The following is a 21,244-nucleotide window of genomic DNA, read 5'->3' on the forward strand; positions in this document are numbered from 1 at the left end:
ATTCCGTACTCGAGCAGAGGCTGCAGTAAGAGCTCTCGCTCTGGCAACAGGCGGGAGGAGGGTACCTACGCTACGGCTTGCTGGAGCGCTTCCACGGGGCAGGATGTTGCAGCGTGTCGGGTTTGAAAGGCAACGGATGCATTTTGCACAGAGTAATGCCTCACGATATTAACGCACTGTAGGTTTGCTGCTGTAAAGCTCTCGGGGCACTGTGTCGCCCGGAGATGCGTGCACTGACCACGGGATGCTGCTAGCCCTTTCCTCCCAGGGGACGTCTCAGAGGGAATTAAGTCATCTAAATAACAATCAGCCGTTGTTAAAAGATGGGTGTGCATGCTTCTAGAGTTCCCTGGGTATATTCAGCATGAAGGACTGTCGTACAGTAAAGGACCCTCAGGAGTCCAGCCCTGGGAGTGAATAAAGGAGGGCAGGGGATGTATTTCTCGCTGGTCTCTGCCCTGCCTTGGGGGCAGTGCCTGGGGCTGCAGAGGACTCCCACTCATTTTTAGGCTACCGAGGGTTCTGTACTTTCCAAGGATGCACCAAAATACTCAGGGATTTATGTCTCCTGGCGAGTTCAAATAAGTCTGATGATGATGATGATGATGATGTTAAACTCTTGGGAAGATTGCAAGACCTGTCAGTCTCTGCCACACCTTTAAGCAAAGCTGACGGCTGCGAAGGACTCTGGGCTTTCCTTCCTCTCCAGCACAGCTGGGTAGAACCAGACTGGATCTGTATTTGGGACCACATGAACGTGCCAGAAGGGTTCTGCAAGGTCATATTGCTTTCCATTGCCGCTGGCCGGCAATGGCAGGGGATTAAAGCCTCCGGGCCACCTCCAGCAGTCTCCACTCCGCTGTTACGGTCTGTTCAGGTGGAGCTCCAGCCCCACAGTGCAGCTGAAGGGCAGAAGGGCTTGGAGAGGGATTTGAGAGGAGCTCAGCAGCATTGCTCCTCCGGGTCCCAGGGGAGCAGGCGCTGGTGGCAGCCCTCGTCCCCCCGCGCTCCCTTCCTCGCCTGACCTGCTCTGGCTCCAGGGAGGCTGTGGCTGGGCTCTAACCCGGCCCCGAGGCTGGAGGGGGCGAGTGGTGCCTGCCTGGGGAAGGCCGTGTCCTGCGAGGGCTGACTCCTTGCACAGCCACGCTCAGGCACTGGCCGTGGGGACGTGGGGAAGGTCTCCAGCCACTGCTGGTGCCCGTTATGCGTGTTCTGGAAACACGGGAGAGTGGGGTTTTACCCAGATGTGTCTGAAATCCTTGACTCAGTAATACGCTGGAAATGGAGGGTGCTAAGAAAGCTGTTAAGACCAGCGCGGTGTTTACCTTCTTGTCCCTGTGCCTCACCCTCGCATCCATCCACTATCACCTATGGTGCCTTTTCAGTGTCCAGACCACCCCGACCCCTCCGTCCGTGGTTCTGCTTGGTGGTAGCAGGTGACAGCAGCGTATTTACAACCAAACTCAACGGGAGCAGATTGCACTTTGTTGGCAATAAATTGTTGCACCTCACATTGCTGCAGGCCCGTCACCAGGCAAGGGGGGAGGTCATCCTGGGGCTGCGCTGGCTCTCGCTGACCTGCACATCGCTGAGTGCCCGCTGCAGGGAGAGAGCAAAGAGCAGGAGCTGAGGATCAGGCAAGGGCAGCTGGTGTGGAGAGGGAGGACGTTTCATTAGTACTGGCCACTACAGACTTAATTCTCCCCCAGCTTCCTGCCGGACAAGCCCCGACAGTCAGCGCATCTGCTTTGTGGTGCTCCGACCCAGCCTTCGTTAACCAAGAACATCAGGCCATGACGACATCTGCTTTACTCTCCATGGGGCCGGTGCTTGGACCATCAACCCTCACCTCAGCCTCCTGCACCAGCCAGCCAACTGGCATGTTAGAAAAATTGCACTTTACAGACACTCGGGTACATGTGCTCACAAAAATCTCGTCTCGTTCCCACAGCTCACATGCAAGTAAGGCGCTTCACTGACATTTAACAGGAAACCCCTCGCTGGCTGCCTTTGAAAAGTGCAACTCACCTCAAACTTGCTCATGAATTCTGCAAAAATGCCAAAGAAAGCTTCAGAAGTTGTCATTTTTGAGTCTTCCCCGAAGAAGGACAACACCTTGCTGAATTCTTCCATGGCCTTGTGCTGCAGGTCGTCCAGGGATCGCATGGCAGGCTGGGCGCTCTCCAGGAAGGACTGAGAGAAATGGCTTAAGGGAAAACAGCCGCACTGTGGGTCTGGTACAGATCAGAATCACTTCTGCTTATCAAATGGCTGGGGTTCATCTCAGGTCTAAGAAAGGACATGCTGCAAATGCAGGCTGCGGCCACATGCGAAGGGAGCCCGCTGGCACGCTCAGCGGTCCTTAACAGCACTTCTCCGGAAGGAAAGACGGCTCAGAAAGCTTTTTGGCTTTGTGGCACTGGGTTTCTGCCACACAGAGGCATGTGAACCGGTGGTCACCACAAAAGTTGTTTCCCATGCTGGCTAAGAGGGAGTAGAGGGTGGAGATTTCCACCATGCTCTCCCCAAGTGCTGAGATGGTCCTTTCTTACCAGCCGGACGCAGCCCCGCTGCTTACCAAGGAGGCATAAAGACAACTGAATGGTTTTACTCGAGGGCAGTAAATCACATTGATGTTTTGCCCCTTTTACAGAAGGATACAGTCATCACAATTGCAAATCTGTCCTCTGCAGTAGCTGGCATGTTGTGACAGGCCATCTGTATGTCACTGATGGTGGTGTGCAGGTCCTTTAGGTCAGCCGTTAGTGTTCTCTGATTCACTACGTGAGAAGAGAGGAGTCAACAGTGTTAGGAGACTTAGGTCTGGCTTGCTTCCTGCGGCAAAGCGAGGGCAACGAGCGTGGGCCATCGGTCAGGGTGGTTCAGGCTGTCTGGCTACATGGCTCTGCACGACCTGTCCGCATTGTCCAGGGCATGGTGGACAACCAGACCTTCCTGCTGGGCTCCAGCAGGTCGCCAGCAGCCGTTGCTGGGTGCTCAGGCCAAGAGATGCCAAGAACCTCAAAAGGAGCAGCCTGGAACATGCCAAGAGCAAGGAGCGCGCAGGACTCAGCGGCACGAGGGCAGTGATGGATACGCAGGTGGTTGGCTTGGGAGGGGGACAGAGGGAGAGTACAGGACGGTGGGACAAGGGGTAATATCCAGGCTGCCCTCCGTGGCATCTCATCATAGCACCAGCATTCAGGAGAGGGATGAGCAGTTCAGGCTCCTTGCTGTCTTGGGCAGCCAAGCCTTAGCTCTTCTACAGGCAAGGGAGAAGGTGAGCTGCAGCATGTCAGGAGGGTTTGGGTTACGTGCTGCAGCTGTGTCGCTCTGTGGCCTGTACGAGAGCGAAGCTGGGCAGCCCTGGATAGCGCACGGTCTGAAATTGGGTATAAAGTGGCAGGAGTTTGGGCGGCAGGGAGGCTCCAGTGACAGAAGTGTTATTTAACAGTTAGGCCAGCTACAAAATCCAGCTAGGAAAGCTACAGGTACAGACCTTCATCAAGTGGAAATTTGCATCTCCAGGCCTGAATTTTCTCCTTTATTTATCCACTGTAGCACTAATTCCCAAGGGAATTACTCACAAACAACAGGGGATGGTGTGCAAGGAGACTGCAGGCCATGCTTTGCATGGAGCCAGCCTGTTGTGACTCCACCAACGCAAGCGGATGGATGATAACCCCAGCATCTATGTGACTTTTTTTTATTGCAGCCAATGAAGCCGTACGATCCTCAGTCAGCATGACATACCTGCGACTGGACTGTGAACTCATAACACGAAGGGTGCTGTACACTCCGTACCACACGCGATTGCAAGCAGTAATAACGCTGGCACCCACGCCGGGGAGGCTGCGCGCCAGGGATGGAAGGAGGCAGAGGCTGGGTGGAGCAGACCGGCTCCTGGCCCTTCCCTCTTCTGTGCCTCGTTTGCACTTACAAGATGATACCTCTGAACTTGGGAACCACTTTTTCAAGTCAGAAGGAAGGTTCAGGTCAGGGACAGAGCCTTGTCCAGACACTCCCATGTGTGGCAGCGTGGGATGGACGGGACCTTCCCTGTCACTAACCTCGTCCCTTCCTAGCCCCATCCTCTCGCTCAGGACCATTCCTGACTTGTTTGGGCCTCCATCGTGCTCATGCCAATGCTGTGCAGCTCATGACCAGTTCTAGACCCATACAAAACCAAGAGGCAGCGCAAGGAGACACGGAGCTTGCAGATGCTTTTGTTCATTTACCTTTGGCAGCAAGCGGCACTGTAGGAAGATCCTTGGCAAAGCCCAGGAGCTCTGGGAAATGTTGGCTAAGTGATTTGGCAAGAATGTGCAGGAAGGTGGATTTCCCATCAACAGTCTTGGTTGTGTTCAGCTACGGCAAAGCAAAACAAGTAAGGAGATTCCTATGCAGAGGAGAGCAGGTTTTGCCAAGGACCCAAATACACAGGGCCTCCTCTGTTCTGCCCGGCTCACCCTGCATTCACGTGCATGACAATTCCCAGCCGTGCTATGTGGATTAATGTTTAAATAGGATATTTAATGGTTACACAGCGTGTTACACCCAGATTAGCGGCGTCGAGATGCCAAGCAATGCCTCCCTCCCGCAGGCCAGGGCTGTCACCCTGTCCCCCACCCCTCAGGAGTCCCACAGCAACCCACATGGGGTAAAGACCTTCATTTTCTCCCACCCCACAGCCAGAAGGCCTGGGTCTCAGGTCCCAGCACACCGAAGCACCAGACCACCCTTAGGACCTCTCTGAAGTCAGCCCTGCACATTGATCCCAGCCTTCCCACCAGTCCCCGCTCTGGGAGCTGCTGCACCCAGGAGCCTCGTACGAGGACAGGCACGATAAACCGGGCACTTGGAGCTCCTGGCATTGGTGCCTCCTGCACGGGAACAAGCATGCTTCATCTTACCTCGGTGAGAAAGTTGATTTTAAAGCCTGTTGTTTTGCTGGTCTTGGGCTGCCCGTTGTTCAGATAGTTTCCCATCGCCAGCACAAACTGCAAAGAGAAACCTCAGTGAGTGACTGGCCAGTGACCTCCAGCACTTATATCGTCCTGTCTCCCATCTCCTTTTGTACCCGCTTTTGGGTCACAGAGACCTACCAACGATGTGGTAGGAGCAGAGCTAAAATGCCTCCCTCTGTCTACAGGATGGTGGGAAAACACCCTTTTTTGTGTCAGGTCACTTCTGCTAAGGGGCCCGGTACTACATGTGCTCATAGAGCATCGGTAATAAAACCTTATCAGTTCATTCAGTGGGTTAGATTAGGTGGATGAATACATGTTAAAGGCAGAATTTCTGCTGGTTCTGTACCCACTGTTCATCCTGTCACCCATACGGCACGCTGGGAGAAGGAGGGCTGCCAACACGGCCAGTGGCACAGCAGCCCCAAGGGACGGGGCCGTGGTCGGTGGCGCAGGCCGTTCTCTGGGCTGCTCCCGTAGGAAGCCTGCACTGAACCCTCAACAGCAAAGCCCACATTTCAGCTACAGGAACTGGTCCTCGTCCACCGCCTCTCCTGTGCCTTCAGCAGGAGCTAGAAAATGCAACCCGTTTGTCATCTGCAGACCCAAACTTCCAGTCCAGAAGGTCTGTGCTGCCGGAGAGCTGCGGGGAGCCCATGGCACCACTGACACCAGCTTGGCTCCTTTGCCACTTCCAGACAGACGATGCAGGTGCCCAAGCTTTGTTAACATTTAAGGGGGGATTTTGTCTTGTGTTATAGCCTCAGGCTTTGGGCGTGCACAATTTGGTGTTGCCTTTTTACTTCTCCGTTGTTTTTCCTTGCAGGACCAGGGCTAAGTCTGGAGGTCCACTCTGAGATCTGCCTGCGGGACAAGGACTCTCCTGCTGACTGGCCAGTGCCTAAGCTCTCCTCTTCCCAAAGCCTTTTGTAGCTATTATCTGCAGAACTTTAAGGGGATATTTTAAAGGGAAAGTAGTGATCCAGCAGAGCCAGCTTTCCCCTCCAGAATGCTCCGATTCCTTGTGCTGCGGCTCTGCAGCCGTGGAGGCACAGCAGGACCCCAGACTGGGCTCACCGGAGTCCTGATGTCCCTCCTGGGGCCTGGCGAGGAGCGGGGACCTCAGGACTGCCTGGATTTCAGCCTGGGAGTCTCTGAATTTCTGTTCACCACCCGTTAATTGCAACCAGCCATTGCCCTCCAAGGACTTAACGAGGCGCTGGGGGGTCACTGGGCAGGAGCCACTAAGGAGGTTCATCTCTCCTCTGGAAATGCCTTTTGTCACATCGTGTCCTCATTTATCCCACCTGCATTTTTTTAAAAGCAAACCCAAGTGAGTTACATTAATTTGGGGCAGCTCATCTCAGCAGGGTCAGAGAGCAGCTGCAGTGGGATCGGTTTTCTCCTGCGAGCGCAGTGCCAGGCACAGCCCGTGCCGGGCACCCCAAAGGCATCTCCTCAGAGGGACGGGCAGCGTGCGGGACCCCTGCCCGCACCGTGGCAGGGCTGGCACAAGCCCACGGCTGCACGCAGGGACCAGCCTGCAGTGCTCCCTACGCGTGGCCACGCACACCGTGACTGCCCGGCCAAACCCCACATCCTCCAGCCCCATGGCAGCCCAAGGACAACCTCGGTGGGCTCTGCTGTGTTCCTGGACGGGTTTCTAGCTCCTGCAGCCCTGCTGCGTGCCGCGGGTGGGTGCGTGGCCGTCTGCGATCTGCCCTCCCGCATCCTCCCGGGGCCACGATGCCCACAAGCCGGGAGCTGCCAGGGGATGGAGCCTGGCCGAGCCGGACCCGGAGGGGCCCAGGACACAGCCATGGGGCTGGAGTTGCGCTCCGGCTGCCTGCGAGCTGCCCGCGAGCTGCCCGCGAGCTGCCCGGCTGCCTGCGGGTGCTCCCGCGGGCGCTGGGGGCCCCCGGTGGCCGTTCCCAGAAGTAAGGACGGTCCTGACCTCCAAGATCTTGGCCAGCTTCTTGCTGCTTTTCAGCTCGAGAGAGGCCTTGCAGATGCACTCGTAGCTAGCTTTGATCTCCTCCGTCTTCTCCTGCAGAGTGGTCTTAAAATGTAGGCTGCGCAGGCGGATCTTGTATTCTGGTACTGACAACATCTGAGAGCAAAAGGAGAAAATCACTGCTATCACCGTTAGCCATAATCCCTCCTATATGGTGTTTTTCCCAGCATATTTCCCTGCACAGGGAAGCAGCATGCACTTGCTTAGCGCAGGCGACACCGCAGAGCAGCGGGGACGGCTGCTGTAGCTCGCACAGCACGGCCAGTTTGCTGCCACCGGAGAGGAAGGTTTCATGCCAATATCCACAAGTGACTTCGTCAACAGAAAGTAATTCAGACTTGGGCAAAGTCACTCTTACTGTAAACACTGTGGTATGCTTTGGCTGTAAAACAGCCGCCGTGGGAGCTGCCAGACACCTCGGGCATCAGCCCGAGCATCGCTCGCCGGCGGTCCCTGTGACTGCTGCCACCAGCTCTTCCCATCCCACAGCACGCGTGAGCAGACCAGCGTCCTGCTGACTGCTTCCTCTCTGCTGTGTGTTTTCCTCCCCTCCAGCTCGCAGCGGGACATCCCGGGGACACTGCACATGCAGACCTCCTCGCTCCTGGAGCACATCCCTGCCCGCAGGTACCTGCAGCACAAACTGGTCAGGCTCGCTCAGCTTGCCGGGGTTCTCCTTGTAGCTCTGGAAGCGCTGGACTTCCTCCCCATCAGGGGCGTACAGCAAGAGCTGCTTGATGTGGGAAGGCTCCAGGCGGTCCGTCTCCATCGTCATGAGGATCTGGCGCAGCTCGATGTGCGAGAGCTTGAGGTGGGCTATCAGGATGGCTGGGGGGAAGGGAGGTGCGTCACTTGGGGGGGGAGGAGGACCGGACCCCGGGGGGCTGGGACAGACTGCCTGGCAGGACAGGGCCAGGAGGGGAAGTTCAATCTCTCCATGGTGTGAGAGTGGCGTGGACTTCTCCATGCTGGCACAGGGTCAGCCCTGGGGAGAGGAAGGGCTTTCTGCTCCCCGAGGCCCTGCAGCAGCTGCCCGGGAGCCCTGAGGGGTCACTCTGGTCCTGCAGACCCCCCCAGGGTATTGCATCATCGTGCACGTACATCACCAGCGCATCAGGCTGGGCTGCACTGGAAACCACCCCCAGAGCCGCCTCCTCTCCCACGTCCCCTGCGGCCAGGAGACCGGGGGCTCACAGGGTCCCACCAAGCCCTCCCACCCTCCTTCCTACCAGAAGCACGTCCTGGAGAAGCGGCACTGACCCTTCCCCGGCGTGCAGCAGGGCAGCCCCGCACACCCTCGCTGCCCCGCGGGGCCATGCGAGCTCTTCCCCTCTCCCTCCCCAGGCCAATGAGTCACATCCCATCTCCGTCCGTCCTTGCAAAGCCGCCTTCTTCCCCCTGCCCGGGGCTGAGCCCAGCCTGGAGGGGCTGTGGGCTGCAGGAACAGCCCAGACCAGCAGAGCTGTGCTGGGATTGCGCTCCCGGGATTGTGCTCATGAAGCCTCTTTCCTTTTACCTTTCCAGTTCTCTACATCCCCGGTCCCATCTCTGGGCCTGTTTTGGGGGGTAGGTTCACCGTGATGTTTACTTACATGTGTTGTAGGCCTTTTTGTGAGACAAAATTTCAACCACGTCTTTCTTTTTAAAGTTTTCAGGCATGAGAGTTGGCTCTGGAAGAGAAACTGAAAGATTTAATCATGGGTAAGGACAGGCTCAGCTGGCTCCAGCAGGAAGAAAATTGTCCTGAAAACAGTGAAACCATGAATGAAAGAGAGGAGAACTGATGCTTTGCACACAGCAATGGCTCCGGGAATCCTTGAATTCTGCGATTCAAAGATCTCCTCAATGGAGGACTCAGTTGGAGCTGAAAAAGGTAAAACAAGAGGTGAAACACACAGAAAATCCCAGACTGCCCAGAAACATCCCCAAAAAGACACTCCCTGAGAAGAATCCCATTTCATCCCACTTCCACTGCCAGTCCCATCTGTATCTGCCCGCTCTAGCTCAGCTCTGCCGTCGTGCGCCATGTCCCTTGCAGGAGAGCTCAGACATCCCGCTGGCATTTTACTTTTCCCAGTGTAAATGAGGCGGCCGCGTGGCCCCACACCTCCCTTCAGGCAGGCTGCGGGGGACAGGAGCGCACCGCTGCCACCCCATGCCCCGAATGCCTCCTGCTGCGCAGGGCGGCCGCCCCGGCCACCGCCACTTGGCACCCCCAGCCTGGACCCGCTCTCTGGGTTTGCAGCGCCCAGAAATCCCGGTGGGTGGGAGATCCCGGTCAGTGGGTCTGCAGGAGCCCCCCATGCAAGAGCAATGGGAAGGCGGCACCGGCAGGTAGCTACGGACCCCATACGTAGTTTCGGGGGGAACATTATATATGTAAAAAGAAAAGTGTTGCTCATAATGCTCTCTATGGACAGAGAAATGTTTTCACGGCTTTTTCAGGGCTGAGTTCTCAAAGCAGCAGAGCTGCAATCCTAATTTGCAGCCATTTTACTGCTACTGCAGCACAACTCGGTGTCCGTGCATGCCGACGGCCCAGCTGACTGTCCATCCTGCACAGACCGTAACAAGCAGAGGCTGCGCACAAATCGTTACAAGACGCGGTGCAGGTGTGAGCTTCTGCTGTGTTGCAAACCAGGCCCCTCGTGGCACTGGCGAGTGGTGCTGGCACACCGGCGTTCCCCGCGGTATGGGGATGGCTGGGCAGGCACTATGAGAGCCGGGAAGCAGCACTGAGCGCAACAGGGAGCGAAACCCTCCAGCTGGGTTTCACTGCCCCGATCGACTGAAATGCAGAGAGAAAACAGGTAACGGCAGCGAAGAAAATTAAGGGAGCTAGTGAGATGATCTCCACCTTAATGATCTGCTGCGCCAGCAGCCACAAAATCCTGAATATGAATGAATTCTGTGCCGCGAGTGATGCTAGGACCAGGCATTGCCTTGCTGCCCACCGAGCCCCGGTTCCTCCCAGCACCCCGGTCTCTGGCCGGTACCAGGACCTGCTCTGGGGTTAAGGTACTTACTCGTAGGCTTCTGTGTCCCGAAGTGCAGCTCCAGGTCGAGGTATTTGACCATATCACTCAGCTTGTCGTAATCCGAGTCTTCCCCGAGCTGCAGGAGGAGGAAGAGTCAGGAGCTGTGCTGGGACAGGGGACAGCCCCACACCGCCCGCCTGCGCTGGGCCACCTTCCCTCTGCCCCACGCGAAGCTCTGCGTCCCTAGAAGAAACCGGGACAGGTCGATGGCACTGTCCTGTAACTGGAGACTCCGCCATCATAGACCCTGCACAGGAACCAGAGCCTGGTGAGCCGTTCCCCTCTGTGGAGGCAGTTTCTACACAAGTCGCTAAGCCCATCTGGTGGGACCTGTTCTCATTTCAGAAGAAAGGAAGAAACCCGGAGATCACCCCATCAGCATTTCCTCACACCCTGCAGCTGGCGGCACTGCCCCACGGATTCATTTAGCTTCTGACACAGCTGGAATCCTACAGAGCACTGCTGCTCTTCGCTTGCTGCTTGGGCACGTTGCTTTACTGAAGGACAAAGTGGGAATTCCAGAAACTGTGGGAATTTTTTGCATACAAAAAATCACTGGGAAGAAACATCTTGTTCTCCGGAGTGCCAGGGAGAGGGACCTGCAGGATCTCAAGTGCTTGCTACGAGGTGGGTGCCTGTGGGACTGGAAGATGATCCCACAGCTCCCCTCTAGCTGCTTGGGGCACAAAGAATATGGCACATCTGAACACATTCATCACCACGAGAGACACAGAGGCTGCAAGTTAAACTCCAGGGAGGCCAGCTTCTCCCTGCAGGGACTTGAATCCACCTCCAGAGTTCCACGTCACTTCAAGTCCACGATGCCAAAGGATTATCACATCTAGTCTCACTCCTCGCCTCCGCTTTCCCCCTCCGGTGCCCTCCCCTGCCTCAGTGCTCTCCCCATCACTCTGCTTTCAACCATCCTCGCCATTTCCCACTGATAAAACCTCCTACAGCTGCAGAACATGTCTGAAGGCAGCTCCTGCCTATGTCAACCCACAGAGAGCAGGAAAGCAAGCGTTCCCCAGGACGCTGCAGGAAAAAAAAAAGCGCATTTCAGGTGCTTTCCAGAGCCTCTTCTCATCCCGGCAGTTTCGGTCCAAACAATTAAAAGGATGAAAATAAATATGAGACTTCCTGTAGCGTGGCATCTTCAGAGTTCATTCCCTTGGCCAAGGTATTGAACGTGTGGCCCAACAAGAGGTTAGGATGCGATGCGGCGGGGAGGGGACGGCCCCCCCAGCGCTCTGGGCAGGGAGGAGGGCAGTGCCCGCGGATGCTCCCACCGACCTGCACGGCCTCGGCACAGGCAACTGCTCCCCAGCCCACGGTTTGGACCCTTGCCCCCGCCCTGCTCCCCGCGCCCGGGCCGTACCTGTCCCCAAATGGTCCCTTCCGAGTTCTCCACCTGCTCCCACCGCAGCCTCTTGACGCTCATGTGGTTGGACTCGCTCCTGCGGTGCAGCAGCCCCCGGTGCAGGGGGGGGGCACAGGGCACCGGGGGGGGCGGCGGCGGCGGCGGCGGGGGGGGGATAGGGTGTAGGTGGCCGACGTGGGATTTGGGGGCAGGCGATGCGCTGGCCTTTGCGGCCTCTGCCTTGGTGGGGATGCTCTGGGGGTCGTGGAACTGCAGGGGGGGCGGTGGTGGGGGGGGGCTGAGCGGCGGCGGGGGGATGTGGTCCGAGAGCGTGGAGTAGGTGAGGGAGCTGCCCTCGTCGCTGCTGCTGATGTACTCGCTGCTGCTGGCGTCGTTGGTGACGTAGCTGCCCTGGTCATCGTGGAAACTCATCTGGGTGAGGGAGAGAGGAGAGGCTGAAGGTGGCACCTCATCCTCCACCCACCCAGCCCTCAGGGGTGTCCTGCCCCCCAGCCGTGCAGCCCTCACCCCCCCCCGCTCCGCCACCTGGGGACCTGTCCCCAGAGGCTCTGCGCCCATCCCGGTGCGGTGCAGGCTGCACGATGGATGACTCCACGACCGGGACACAGACTGTGCACCGAGCCACCCCTGCGCCACGCTCACCTCCTCGTAGTCATTCTCGGGGGTGAGGAAATCGTCCACGATGGTGACCCGGTGTCCCAGCTGCTCACTGAGGGCGTCCAGGAACCGGTCAGTGTCGCGGCTGCGCGGGGGCCTGGAGAAGGTGAAGAGCTTCTTCCGTCGCGACAGAGGGCTGAGTGAGTAGTCCCGGTGCTTGGGGGACGGGGCTGGGCTGCTGTCGAGGCTGACGTAGGGGTTGGACTCGGTGCTGCTCGGGGAAGCCACGCTGCTGTGCAGGCGGTAGTAGCACTGCTGGGAGGCCAGAGGGTCGCTCGGCCACGAGATCGCCATCCCCGGCTTGCGAGCACCTGCGGGACAGAACGCTGTCGAGGGGGGTCCTGCACCGGGCGCTCCCCAGAGCCACCCACCCACGGGCTGCGACGAGCCCCAGCACCGCGCTGAACGTGACGCGAGGTAACGGTGCAGCCTGCGGGGAGGAGAGATCCCCCGGGCAGTGCCCTGCGCCGCACAGCAGCGCGCTGGGGTCCCGCGGGATTTGCCATCCCACGCGCTCCGTGCCCTCCTGCAGATGCAGCTTTGCAGGAGCCATCGCTGGGCTCACACGTGGCACTGTCACTGCTTCGTTATAAAATGGCACCGAGAGAAAGATGTCTTCTCCTCCGCCTGCCTGGCCAGCACCATCCACCATCGCCTGAGATCCCCCCAAACTGCCTCTCTCACGCCCTGGGAAGCCGGACGCTACCTGCAGCGTGCGCCAGCTCTGGGGCAGGAGGCGATGCTCTGTGCAGGGCAGCGTTACCCATCTTGCCAGCAAAGCTGCCGATCAGGCGGTTTTCTAATTCTGCATAGACAGCCGACATCTGAAAAAAAGGGCAAAGAGCTGCGGTCGATGCCCGAATCGAGATGGGCTTGTGGAGCCCCCAGAGACCTGCGATGTCCTGGGGACAGGACAGCCACCGCGGACCCGCCACCCCCGGTCTCTTACTCTTTAAAGGAGTGCTTCGCCCCAACCCGAGGCTACTCTGCCTTTTCTGAAGCTCCCCAAGAGCCTCTCACGCACACGGCTGCAGGAAGACGCTGACCGACACCAGCCTTATTAAACCGACTAATTGCCCAGGGAACTGATCTCAGAGACGAGCCCCGAGGCAGGGATGTTGTCAGCCACCAGCAAGTATTACACGCAGGCACATCATTCCCCTGTTCCCTTTTTTCTGCTTTCCTGTGCTAACACGAAAGGACTCAAGTTGCCGACCCTCCCTGGGAACACGGCGGTCCCGCACACGTCGGCAAAGCCCTCCCCAGAGGCGTCCCCCCCAGCCCCACGAGGTCACACCATTTTGGGGTTGGGCGTCTCCGGGAGGGATGTGCCATCGCCAGCCTGTCTCTCTCCAGGGATCAGGCGAACCGGGACCTCCACGGTGTCACTCTGGCCTGCCAGGGAAGGAAGAGACAAACCAGTCAGGAGCCTCTCCTTCTGCCTGTGCCCCCCAGGGCTCCCGACTGCCCTGACCCATCAAGGTCCCCCCCGTCTCCCCCCGCCGGGACCCGGCGCCGTCCTCCCTGCCCAGGCGTGCGGCGAAGCACCGGGAGCTCCCAGGCCTGGGGGTCCCGAGGGACCGATGCAGGGCGGCCGGCAGCCCCACGCGTGGGCTGCGTGTGCAGCAGGGAACGTCTCGCTGCGGGCTTCCCCGCGCGGCAGCAGAAGTCACCCGGCAGTGAAGCATGATGCACGCTAGAAAACAAGCACAGCTGAGACAAAATCCTCCTGTGCCTTGCCCTTTACCTCTCCGTTTTCAGTTTCTTTCTCTATAAAACGAGGATATTATTTCTCTCTCAGTCTGCCCAATTGGTAGATTTGGAAGCTGCCTATAAATCCTCAGCACCCGAGCAGTGCTGCGACTGCGGCGTGGTTAGTGCGTGCCTCACTAGGGCCGCGCACAGGGCACAGTGCCGAGCGAGGAGTTTCCATCACAGCATTTCAGGGGAAGAGACGTTATCCAGGGCACACGCGGGAGCTGCGCTACGTCGAGAACTCTCCAGGTATCAAGACGCCACAGTGCCATGGGTATTTCTTTTTTCTTGGTTTCTTTTCCTTCAGCCTCCCTGGTAGGTGCTGGACACCACGCATGGCAGTCGAGGTCATAGTTTCCAAAATCTGGTCCTTTCGGTCGCAGATGCCCGGGCAGTGCCAGCCGCCCCAGCAGTGTCCCCTGAGACGGGGCTCTGCGGGGGACATGAGGAGGGTGGGAGGGAGGGAGGAAGGTCTGGACCCCCGTGAAGGCACAAGGGATCTCGCCTGGAGTGACGCTGATTTGACCAGCTCCAAACAAAACGCTGTTTTTCCAGTTACATCCATGGAGAGCTTCTGTTCAGAGGTTAATGGCTGCAGCAGTGTAAGCTCTCAGAGACGTGTCCAGACCCCTGATTTACCTCCAAGGGTGTGTGAGGGGCTGCCAGGAGGAAGCAGTCTGCAACCCCTGCCTTTCCCGAGCTGCCGGAGGGCAGCTCGAACGGATACGCATTCCCTTCAGCCACAATATTTCCACCCAGCGGTCAGGGCCAGGCTGGGTACTGGGGCGGGCAGGCAGAGCTTCGGAGAGCCCAGCGGAGCAGCTCTGCTCACACCAGTACCAAACTGGACCCGTGCGCTCAGAGCCCAGCGTTTAATGGCAACAAAGAAAGAAGAGCCCAGGACGGACGTAGCTGGCTGTAATGAGAAAGGGCTCTGGAGTGGGGCTTTCATCGGGAACATCAGCGGTGCATCCCCCCCGAGCATCACCTCCCTCTCCAGGGCTGAGGAACGTTGTCTGCTTTTTATAAATAAAGGGTTTGTGCAGGGAGGTGAGCTAGGAGCACCCGGGGCGGGGTGCACCCCAGAGCCTGCTCAGGCTCGGGTAAGGTTAGCAGGACAGCATGCGGGCTGCTCTGCTCTTTCCGCAGGGCAGCCGAGGACAAGGCTGCTCCCCCACAGCTGGCGAACTCCTGCCTGGGCGAGCGGCTTCCCTCCGGCGTACGCGGCTGTCGGCCGCTCTCCGTGCTGTAATCACAACCAGAAATGCTCCTCGGAGGCAGGTTAGAGGATCTTCCCCAGGGAAGCGTCTCGGAGTTGACTGCTCCGGCAGCAGCTCTCCCCGACAGCCGAGCAGCACCACGCTCCTGGTGAGGGGTGCCGGGAGGAAGGCGAGGAGCCGGAGTGCCGCAGAGCGTGGCTGGTCGTGGCGGGGAAGTCGTGGCGGGGAGGTCGTGGTCAGAAGCTGTAAGCACAGGTCGAGTGCCCTTCGCAATCAGCTAAGGGTGATGGAGGAATAGGCAGGATGCCTTGTCCTGCCATCTGCGAGAGGAGGGCAAAGACCCGAAGGACTGAAAACACCACGAGCAACGTGGGGTGCATCTGGGGGAGAGGGTTAGAGATCCGGGGGCTGCGGAAAGCCCTGCAGCAATACCAGGAGGACGGGATTTTCACAGGAATGGGGAGATATGGGGCTTCTCTCTGAAAAGAGGGAGGGTTTGTGCCGTGAGTGTAGTTCATCAGGAGTCTCAAAGAGGGACTGAACCGTGATCTTCTTCCTCACATGGATTCCACAGATGCTGTTTTCCCTGTGAATTTGATGGTGTCCAAGAAAGTTCACAGGGAAGCTAGAAACTGTGCACCCCAGAACGGGGGGCTCAGACCAGCAGCATCAGTTCACATCCGAGCAGTGGAAGGGACTGGAAACAACGCTCAGCCTCAGCCCAAGTGGCCTCTTACTGGAACTGCTTATTTCAACTGTTTCTGAAAACATGGATTTCCAGTCAAAGCCTCTGTGCTGGCTCTTTGCTGACCTCCATCTTTTCCCACTGTTCATGCTCAGGCACAGCCACCCGGGCCCAGGTTCCTCCTCCCCGTAGAGGGAACCCCTGCGCAGCCCCCAGTCGCTCACCTGCTGCCCCCCCTTCCTCGGGGCGGGGGGTTCGGAGGCTTCCCCGGCACAAGGAGGCCCCTCGAATGGAGCTGCGGTAGCGATCCTCTGCTTCTGGCTCAGCTGCAGCAGAAAACACCCTTCGTAAGGCATGGCCGGTGCGTGCCGGACCCCGCAGCTCCCCATTCCCCCTCGCCATGGCATGGGGCTCCCCCAAGCCCATCAGACTCGCAGCTGCTCTCGGAGCCCGGCACTCGACCATGACCCCACGCGCAGCCTTGCTGGCACTGCAGCTGCCCGTCCCCCAGGTAGCCGCTCACCCCGTCCTCACGCTGGCCCCGGGGAGCGGAGCGGGTTACAAACCCTCCTGCCAGCACGGGGCGGGCGGATGGATGCCCAAAGGTGGGACATGCAATTGCTTTTTCCAGCAGGATTGGCATGCACCAGCTTATGGTGCACATGAAACTCCAGCCTTGAGCTGGGCTGGTCCAGAGGGACCCGGCTAACTCCTTCTGGCCCTCAAGGGACACAAGATGGGAGTGGGGGCCAGCACCAAAATGCTGCCTGGAAGAACCACATTGTCTAATGGATTGGTCCGTGTGCGGTTCAGTGCGACAGCTCAGAGAGGCTCAGACTTACAGCAGGATGAAGATACCGGAGCATCAGTCTCCGTGGTATCCGACAGACCAATGCTTGGACAGCCCGATACACACAAACATCAGAGATCGCCACCGAGTTTGGAAGAAGCCCAGATGAAGGACTAACCCAAATTCAGAGATCTCTGGCCATCGTGCTTCCACGCACGGACACACACGTAATGCACCAGAACAACCAGAACTTCACATGGTCGGAGGTCGCCCCTTTCACCTGAGAAGCTGAAAGGAGCCGGGGACCAGCCTGCAAACCGGGGACAACAGTCGGAAACAGCCTGGTCCTGGGAGATTTACTCCTGTGCTTTCCTCCTCTGCCAGTGGCTGGGGATACCTGCTTTGTATTCCTGAAATACAGCTGCAAACTGCAAATAAATCGGCTTCCCCTTGACACCTTCTAAAGCTCTTTGGAACACACAACACTTTAGGTAGGTTGGGCCATGATTCTGCACACGCAAAAGCGGTGGTAACTGAGAGTGCAAATTAGGTGAGCAAATACCCAGCAGGTTTCCATGCACGGCAGGGAGTCTTTGCACCAGGACTTCGAGCTGTTTCGCCCTGCGAGGGGAAAGGCTGTGCTAAAATAACTGCGTTCCTCCAAAAGTCTCTCTTCAAGCAACACCTCTTTTTACCTATGCTGCATCTAAAATAAACACACCACAATGTAAATAGCTTAGAAGAGAAGAATTTGAAAGCAATTAAGAAGCCCAAATCCAAAGATTAAGCCATTTCACTCCAAATTTGCCCTCGCTTTTCTGCTGTCTGACTGCAAAGCCCATAACCCTCAGCAACCCACAGCTGGTTTTGGTGTTGCCACAGCCCCAGGTGACGGCGAGGGGAGAAGGGGACCGGGGAGGAGGAGAATCGCCGACTGCCTTCCAAGTCTTCTTGGGAGAGCAGTGCTCCCGGGCAGGCGCGGCACTGCCAGGGGAACCGCGCTCCCCACCTTCTCTAACCACGGGTACCTGCGTACGTTGGACCGCTGGAGACATCCCGAGGGATGCTGCCACCATAGCTTATTTTCTGCTGAAAATCTGAATGCTGCCCCTAAACCAGCTATTTCCTCTCAGGACTTCCTAACCTCTAACGACCCGAGCAGCTTCCAGAAGCGCTTGCTCCCAGAGACAACCTCTCGGGTGCCATCTCTCCACTCAATGCAGAGCTTCCTTCCAAAACTACACGGCTCCGTGGTGCAGGGAAGGTAACCTCCCGCCTGACATTTACAGATCAACCTCATCGGTAACAGGAGCTGGAAACTCCTCTGCGCTGCTCTACACCCCGCACAGCCGCCGTCTCCGTGCAGGCAGCGTGCGGGCAGGAGGCAGGCAGGGCAGAGCCACAGCCGCTGCCCCTGGGGAGAGCCGGCTGCTCCCTCGCCACCCCAGCCTGCTCCCAGCACGACGGACCGAGGTCCCCGTGGACCCGGTGGGACACGGCGTGTCCGTGCCAGAGCGCAGGGGCTTTCCTCTCACCTGCCAAGGACTTGTAACCAAGAAACCTGGCAATCTTTTGCTGGCAGTGCTCCTGCTCTTCGTACGTCAGCAGCTGGTAGATAAACTGCCAAATGACTTGCTTGGCCGGTGTGTCCAGCACCGGGTACACATCCACAATGAGAGTGTCAACATTCCTGCAAAATCGGAAAGAGAGGGCTGGGCAGCGGGCGCATCCCTACGGCACAGCCCCACCACGCCGCTTCCCGGGGCTCCGGCGCTTCCCAGCCTGCCTCCACCCGGGTCTCAGCTGCCGGGCTTGCCCGAGGCTGGGGCACAAGCAGGTTATGGCAAAGCAGAGGTGCCGGGCTGCGAGCAAGGGACCGAGCCCTTTGGGAAGTGGAGTTGTGCAGCTGGTGCTAACGGGGAAAGCAAACTCCTGGGGACTGGCAGCACCTGACAGCCAGGTAGAAAACCTGGTTCATGAGCCAGCTGGGGGTCTGGGGTGGAGGAGCACCAGGAGCAGAGAGGCACCCTGGAGTGACCTGAATTTTGGCCAGCAGCAGGTAAGCAGGCTCAGGTAGAGATGCACTGGAGGGGGCAGCTGGGCCGGTGGCCTCGCTGGGCTGAAGGCTTGGTCTCACGTTGGCTCTGCAGTGTGTAGAGATGGTGGAAGGGCTCTTGAGAATAGCAGGGCTGAGCACCTGATTCAGTGAGGAGGATGAAGCAGCCTGGGGGAGAAGGGCTGTCCTGGGTCAAAGAGCTAAAGTCAGGCTGCTTTTCTACTGAGAAACTGAGACAGAGATGATGGGTTAAAGCTCATTGCAACTACTGCATCCTTAATGTAGAAGTAATAGTAAGAACTTATAAAGAGCTGGAAGGAGATTGCATACGTAGGAACAAATCTGTTGTTGTGATGTTAATTGACTGGACCATCGCTGCCTTCCAAGGGGCAGGGACCAGGCATGCAGGGGAGAGCTGAAGGGTGAAGAGGCTCAGATACTGCAAGGACTTCATTCGTCAAGTGTCTTGGGGGTCCTCGGGGGCCAGCAGGGATGAGAAGCGGTAGGAGCCATCTAGAGCCTGCCAGAAGTCACGTCTAGTTTCTCCGTAGTTTGGGGTTAACTTGCCTTTTCTGTGGAGCTGGACACAGCTCTTGGCTGTCAGACGCCTATTTCCCATTCAGAAAAGCTGACGTGTTGTGGAGGAGCTGCTGAGGCAGGTGGCCGCTCTGCCCTGCGCAGGCACTGCTCCTCCCGGCCGGTGGCCAGGGCCAGCGGGCTTGTCGTGGGCAAACTGGCTGGGAGACCAAAGCCCAGAACAGGGGTGTCCTGACTCCATCTCCTGTCTTTGCTGCTGGGAAACGCTGGTATCTGCGTGCTGTGGTGGCCAGCAACATAAACTTAATGTCTGGGGATTTCCCTCCTTGTTGGAGCAGTTAGAGGTCACAGCTGGCCTGTCTGGGACAGGCACGCAATTAGGTCATGATGAATTATTGTTAAATGGAGCAGTGGCCTCTGTCGAGCCATCCAGGGCAGCTACAGGCAAAATGAGATGGCTTGAGGAGAGGATGGGCACGCCGGTACCCCCGCTGAGACTTGCTCCCCGCAGCAACAGCCCCCAGTAAAACACTGCTGGAAGACCAAGCAATGTGGGCAGCCCTGCACTGGGAGGGGAACCTGGGGGCTCGACTCATGGTACTCGGGTTCCCACCCTTGTGCCACTGAGCAAGAGCAAGCACCCCGCTAGGATCGGGTCTGCATTTCCCCGTTGCAGACCCCGAGGACCAGATCCGCTCCCACAGCTGCCGCTCCTGGGGCTGAAATGCCAACTGGGGAATGCCACAGAAGCAGTGCAGTCTCGGGAGAGCACAAAGCCATGGTGTCTGCTTTACCGGGGCAGCGTTAGTGACCGCGGGGCCTCAAGAAGGTTCACTGGGCTGGTGCCGGGGGGGTTATGCAGCGGTACCTCCCCCAGCACCTGCAGGTACAGAGGCAGCCCAGCCTCCCTGCGGGCCGGGGGATGCTGGGGGTGGTGCAGCCCTCGGCCTGAGCCGTGGCGTTGTACTTGGTAGTTTCTATTCTCTCGTACCATCAGTAACCTAAGTACAAGCTGAGGATTCCAAGCCTTTAATCTCTACACCAGCAGACTGCTGCACCGTGGCAGCGGGAGCCTGCCCGGCCCTGGCCAGTGCATCTACAGCCCCTGCGGGACCCAGGCTCCTGAGCAGCAGCCGGGCAGCCCGGCTCGGTCAGCTCAGCGGCTGTGGGAAGAGGCAGCAAGCATCCTCCAGCGCCCGGAGGGATGGCTTTATCACTGTGCTGCAGAAAGGTTAAAGATTAAGGGCAGAAAACAAGGTTGCTACTGAAAGCCTCGAGTCTGCCAGGGGATCGGTTTCGACCCTTGCAGCGGGGCGGGAGGATGTGCTCCGCTGCAGGATGAGGGCTCTGCCAGCCACAGCCGCTCCTGCGCTGCAGCCGAGATGCTGAGAAGAGAAGGATGAGATGCGGCGAGATTTACTGAAAGAGGTGAAACGGGATCTGTGGCCGCTGGGGACAGCCAGACAGCAAGAGAGCCTGCGCTGCAGAGGACCGAAGCTGTTTTATGAAGGATTAAGGGGTGACTGAATTAACCCCAAAAGCTAATGGGTCTGCCCTGTCCTCGGGTGCCCTGGTGAGAGCTGGGCTTGTGCCCTGTGGACACACGCAGGGAAATACACAGCTGGGGAAACCAGAGAATGTGATCATAGCAGAGCTCCGTGCTGGCAGCCTCGCGGCTGAGGTCTGCCTTCTGCTTGGAGACCGACTCTGACACGGGCATTGCTACCAGGCCAGGTACCAGCATTAGAGGAAGGGAGCTGCTAACAAGTTACCGATGTTGGAAGAAGCCTTCCAGCGCTTTGCAGATGGTATAGCGCTCGGGTGGAGTCAGCAGGTGCTCCAGCTGCTGGCTGAAGGTCCTTCCTTGAATCTTGATGCTAGAGGGGAGTATCTCTGCAACCCACTGCAGGGAGGTGAGGGCAGAGGAGGTGCTCGGGGAGTCAGCAGAGTCAGAGTCTGCAAGGCGCAGGCAGAAAGAAAAAAGAAAATTCAACAGACAAAGGGTCTTAACCATGGGTTAAAAGGCTTGTCCCGAAACCAGGGGTCAGTCCTGGGGACGGCCCGGGCAGCTGCACCATGCACAATGGGTGCTCCACAGAAATACAGATCCTGATGTGCTGATACAGACACTGTTACCCCAGCAA

At 58.2% G+C, this 21,244-nt stretch overlaps 1 protein-coding gene and 1 long non-coding RNA gene across 3 annotated transcripts in view; one reads left to right on the plus strand and one right to left on the minus strand.

Moving 5' to 3' along the window:
• Window positions 1-1,527: 1,527 nt before the first annotated feature.
• GRID2IP (Grid2 interacting protein) overlaps window positions 1,528-21,244 on the minus strand; it is a 43,954-nt gene continuing 24,237 nt past the window's right edge. Inside the window, exons 8-23 of the mRNA XM_072878705.1 lie at window positions 20,873-21,056; window positions 18,043-18,197; window positions 15,942-16,043; window positions 13,355-13,452; window positions 12,764-12,881; window positions 12,043-12,368; window positions 11,398-11,811; window positions 10,008-10,095; window positions 8,574-8,651; window positions 7,613-7,809; window positions 6,922-7,077; window positions 4,914-5,000; window positions 4,239-4,368; window positions 2,662-2,780; window positions 2,029-2,193; window positions 1,528-1,599 (exon numbers count right to left, since the gene is read on the minus strand). Of these exons, the coding sequence (XP_072734806.1) occupies window positions 1,528-1,599; window positions 2,029-2,193; window positions 2,662-2,780; window positions 4,239-4,368; window positions 4,914-5,000; window positions 6,922-7,077; window positions 7,613-7,809; window positions 8,574-8,651; window positions 10,008-10,095; window positions 11,398-11,811; window positions 12,043-12,368; window positions 12,764-12,881; window positions 13,355-13,452; window positions 15,942-16,043; window positions 18,043-18,197; window positions 20,873-21,056 (2,489 nt within the window). The remainder of the gene's footprint in view (window positions 1,600-2,028; window positions 2,194-2,661; window positions 2,781-4,238; window positions 4,369-4,913; window positions 5,001-6,921; window positions 7,078-7,612; window positions 7,810-8,573; window positions 8,652-10,007; window positions 10,096-11,397; window positions 11,812-12,042; window positions 12,369-12,763; window positions 12,882-13,354; window positions 13,453-15,941; window positions 16,044-18,042; window positions 18,198-20,872; window positions 21,057-21,244) is intronic.
• LOC140659272 (uncharacterized) lies at window positions 7,695-9,637 on the plus strand. 2 transcript variants are annotated; one of them, XR_012045064.1, is made up of 3 exons: window positions 7,695-7,792; window positions 8,630-8,854; window positions 9,427-9,637. It is a non-coding gene; the product is annotated as an uncharacterized lncRNA (long non-coding RNA). The 2 variants fall into 2 exon arrangements; XR_012045065.1 differs by lacking the exon at window positions 7,695-7,792 and adding an exon at window positions 8,415-8,547.

Source organism: Ciconia boyciana, chromosome 13, assembly GCF_034638445.1.
Source record: "Ciconia boyciana chromosome 13, ASM3463844v1, whole genome shotgun sequence".
NCBI lineage: Eukaryota > Metazoa > Chordata > Aves > Ciconiiformes > Ciconiidae > Ciconia > Ciconia boyciana.